The sequence below is a fragment of the Octopus bimaculoides genome, chromosome 27 (assembly GCF_046866305.1).
Source record: "Octopus bimaculoides isolate indiv1 chromosome 27, ASM4686630v1, whole genome shotgun sequence".
NCBI lineage: Eukaryota > Metazoa > Mollusca > Cephalopoda > Octopoda > Octopodidae > Octopus > Octopus bimaculoides.
In genome coordinates this window covers 6150757-6155756 of record NC_142954.1, presented here as the reverse complement: position 1 = coordinate 6155756, position 5000 = coordinate 6150757, and the positions used below count along the sequence as shown (strand labels likewise).

The 5000-nt window shown below is 37.4% G+C and overlaps 1 protein-coding gene across 1 annotated transcript in view; it reads right to left on the bottom strand.

Annotated features, from left to right (window-relative positions):
- LOC106878743 (putative thioesterase PNKD) overlaps window positions 1-4978 on the bottom strand; it is a 99956-nt gene extending 94978 nt beyond the window's left edge. Inside the window, exon 1 of the mRNA XM_089343683.1 lies at window positions 4779-4978. Coding sequence (XP_089199809.1) covers window positions 4779-4813 — 35 coding nt within the window. The 5' untranslated portion in view covers window positions 4814-4978. The remainder of the gene's footprint in view (window positions 1-4778) is intronic.
- Window positions 4979-5000: the final 22 nt, after the last annotated feature.

Below are 5000 nucleotides of genomic sequence, written 5' to 3'. Positions count from 1 at the left end.
TTCAGCGTACACTTGACGACGTACTTAATTGACCTTACTGAGGTAACGATTTCAACGTTGCAGTGGCATGTGCATGCTCTTAAAAGAGTTTCATTATAAGGTACAACCATTGCAGCTGATCTTCGTCTATAAAGATGATTAAGATTAAGATTTTATTTTTAAATAAAATAGTAAAAAAAATCAGATACCCGTGATTTGAAAAATATCTCATAGAAATATAGGGAGAATTTCTATCTTTCAGTCCACGGGGCTCGAAAGTTGTATAAACGATTAACGGAAGAAAAAGGAAAGCAAGGACAAAGGACAGACAACGATAACCACCGACATTTCTTTGAAGTGTCGACATTTTCCATTTCATTTCGTTTTTCTTAAAGGGGGGAAATGACTACTTTATTTGTAATCTTTACCATCTTAATCGAATGGCAGGAAAACAGACAAACAGACAGAAAGATAGATATACAGACAGACAGAAAGATAGATATACAGACAGACAGACATACAGATAGATAGATAGATAGATAGATAGATACATTTCTTTTATTAGCCACACAGGGCTCAACGAAGATGGGACAAATACAATGTAGAGCTTTTCTTTTTGGGAGGGGGAAGGAAGGAAAAAAAAAAAAAAAAAACAATTGGTGATGTCGATCAAAAGGGATCGTAGGAAGGGAAAAAGGGGCAGTTCGATCAAAAGGGATCGAAAAAAAAGAAAAGGAAAGGCCGATCAATAGGGATCGTGTATCACACAGTAATGTTCTCGTGTAAAAAGAGGGGAGGACAGTTTAGGTTTAGCCGTGGAAGGAAAAGCCCACGGAAAAGACCACGGTAACCTTGGTCAATATTCTCATTGAAGAAACTATAACAGTAAGTGACTCTCTTTTGCCTTTTTGTTTTATTTTTTTTTCTTGTTTATAGGGTTATGCTCAAGATGGCTCCGTCGTTCACACGTGCCATCCTTGCTACATTCACCCATCTTTTTTTGAAGCATTCACTAGACAAGACTTCCCTTTCTACTCTCAACTTCCTCTTCAGGTGATACTTGAAGAAGTTGATGAGAGATTGCCCAGAGAGGAAAGTCTTTGTCTCTAGACCTTTCAGACGTGTCCACCATACACATTCTTTCGCCATAGCCACAAGTACGATGAAAATAGCTCTTCCTTCCCGTTTAAAGGAAGGAGGCGCGACAATATTCACGATAGACTCGGCTGATAGACCGACTCGTCCCACACGCGATAGCAGTTGTTCGACGTAAGCCCACAGCTCGGAAATGGTGGGACACTGTACGAGTGCGTGCAGAACGGTTTCGTCGCTCTGCCGGCATCTCGGACAGGTCGGCCCCGTGTTTCTCGAGCCATGCCTGTAGAGCTTATCCCGAACGGGTAGTGCTTCTCGATAGCACTGCCAGGCCAGGGATCTCTGGAAGTTGTCCATAGGTCCCGGCCCGAAGGTCGTCTTAAACAGGCGGGTCAGGTATTCCTCGTCGACGCCCAGGTTCGCCCCGAGATCGTCGTCGTACCTTCCCTCCACTAATCCACTATAGAATGCGTTAGTTGTGATGTAGTCGCTCAAGGTTGACCCGGGTTGTTGGAGTTGCCGAAGAGCAGCGCGACACTCGCGGTGCCATTCGCCCTTCCTCGGCCTCTTCTTGATCCATGACTGCAGTTCGGTCATGGAGACGAGCTGCGGGAAAGCGCGCCGCACAAACGGTGACCACACCTGTTCACCGCTGTCTACGTAGAGCCGGAGATGTCGCAGTCTCAGCGCGTGTCTGCGCATCATCAACCACGGCATGCCCAGTCCTCCTTTTAACGGGTGTATAAGATAGATAGATAGATAGATAGATAGACAGATAGATAGATAGATAGATAGATAGATAGATAGATAGATAGATAGATAGATAGATAGATAAATAGATAGATAAATAGATAGATAGATAAATAGATAGACAGACAGACAGACAGATAGATAGATAGACAGGCAATCATACAGACAGACAGACAGACAGATAGATAGATAGGTAGATAGATAGATAAATAGATAGATAGGTATACATGCACATACATGCATATACATATATGCATGTATTCATAAAGATGCTAACATATATTGTGTGTGTATACACACATATATACACACTCATACATACACATACACGAGTGAATGTGTGTGTGTGTGTGAGTGTATGCACTTATGTTCATGAGTGCATACATATATAGATATATACATGCATACAAACATACACATATACATACACACATATATGTATGCAATACATAAGTTATATACAAGCAAACGAGCAGCTATGTGGTCGCACGAAGAAGTAGAAGTAGCAGCCAAGATATCCTTCACATCACACGCTAGCATCGCAGAGGAGAGACAAAGGGAGGAATACGTCGAACAATGCATCCAAGCATGAGCAAAATGACGAAACTGTCACGGCAGGAACGTCTCTGATCATAAATGTGCTTGATCACGGCAAGGCAAGGGCTAAACACAACACATGATGCAAATGAATGTATACTACAATACTATAAGTGTCCCTGTCGCTTGTGTTTAAACGTGTGTATAGGTATTTTGCATAATATATACATGTGCATGCTCCATGTTTCGTATCATGCATGCGTACATACGTGTGTATATATATACTTACATACATAGGTGCATAAATGTATACATACGCATGTGCACGTATACGTGTATACATTCGCGCCATTTATGCATACATATATATATATACTCGCATACAGACATTCATACATATACACACCTACATACATACGCACCTACACACACATACATACAGACAGACAGACAGACAGACAGACATACATAGAGATTCGCATATACATACATTATTCACACCTACAAATATACACACATACATACAAACGTTCGCAGATAAATACATACATGCATACATCCACACATATGCATACAGACTTACAAATACACATAAATATGCGTATATAACACTTCCGCATTCATACATACATGTATGTATGTGTGTATGTGTGAATATATGCATATATGTATGCACGTATGAATGTGTGCGTATATGCTAATAAACACGTATGTACGTATGTTCATATGAATGCGCGTATATGTGCTTATAAGTCCATGTGAGCAATAATTATAGTGTCCTACTATTTTATACACACGCGAGACAATGCGTATAACGTCATCACTCACCGTATGACAAACACAAAACAACCACCTTGTTATATTCTTCCTCAATCTATCTGTCTGTCTGTCGGTCGGTCAGTCTGTCCGTCTGTCTATGTATGTATGTATGTATGTATGTATGTATGTATGTCTCTGGCTGTCTATTCATCTATCCGTTTATCTGTCTGTTTGTCTATGTATATATATATATATATATATATATATATATATACACACATATATGTACATATATACCTATATATACATATATATATATATATATATATACATCACACACATACATACACACATATATACATATATATACACACATATGTACATATATACCTATATATACATACATATATATATACACCCATTCATACATACATACATACATACACATTACGCATACATTTATGTATATGCCGGCAGATAGAATATAGACATCGATATATATACAGACAAATATTACATGCACACACACACATATATGTAGGTGTGTGTGTATGTGTGTACGTATATGTATACGTATGTATATACACACACACACACATATATATACCCACACATGCGGTTATCTATGCGTCATTGCATAAGACAATGCAGCCGGGATATTCATCATCACCGAATACATGATGTATATATACAAACACACACACACATAAACATTCATAATATGCATGTATGTACGTGTACATATATATATATATATATATATACACACACACGTGTATACACACACACACACCTAGATATATATAGTAGTATTCGCTTATTGTAAACTGCCTCGGGACGGGGAGCTTCTTGTAAAACAATCAAATGACCGGCAGATAACAATAAGCAAAGAATAAGGATGTTTACGAGAAAGTGTTATGAGAAGACCAACTGATTCTGATAACAATAAACGGTTGATGATATTATATGTGATTAGAATTAAAGTGTCTTCCACTGTGTGTGTGTGTGTGTGTGTGTGTGTGTGTGTGTGTGTTCGTGTGCGTGTGTTTGTGCGTGTGTGTGTGTGTGTTTGTGTGTGTGTGTGTCTGTATATATATAAACCATATACACATATACATGTGTGTGTGTGTGTGTGTATATATATATATATATATGCATACTTTCATATAAATATACACATATATATTCATATAGAAACATATATATATATGTACACATATATACATATACTTGTATACATACACATAAACACGCATGTTTATGTGCATATATATATATATATATACATATATAAATATATATATAAACACACAAGCACACATACATACATGCAAACAACTGTCTTCTATGAGTATGCATATATACATGCATGTGAGTGTACGTATGTGTATACACATACATATATATGTGTGTGTGTGTACACACATACATATAAATATATATATATGAGTGTGTGTGTGTGAGTGTCTATTTATGTACTGTCAGTAGTTTAAAACTGGTTTTTAAAAAAAACACACACACACGCGCGCGCACTCATATATATATATACACACACACACACACATAAAAAAACATGCAACAAAAGGAAGAATATTACGTATTCTTGCCAAAATATTTCATTGAAAACTGATATATATACATAAATACACAATACTCACCCGACTTTAAACATACAGCTGTTCATTTTAGCCATTCTGGCTGTCTCGAAAAAAACACAAGATCCACTGTATGTTCACATATAACACATGAATGTCGTCTGCCTAGATTGGAGTTTTTTTTATTTATTTATTTATTTATTTATTTATGTAGAGAGATGTATGTGTTTTAAACATCCGTAGAGTGAGTGTCAGTGAGTGAGCGTAGTGGGAGGAGGTATGAGT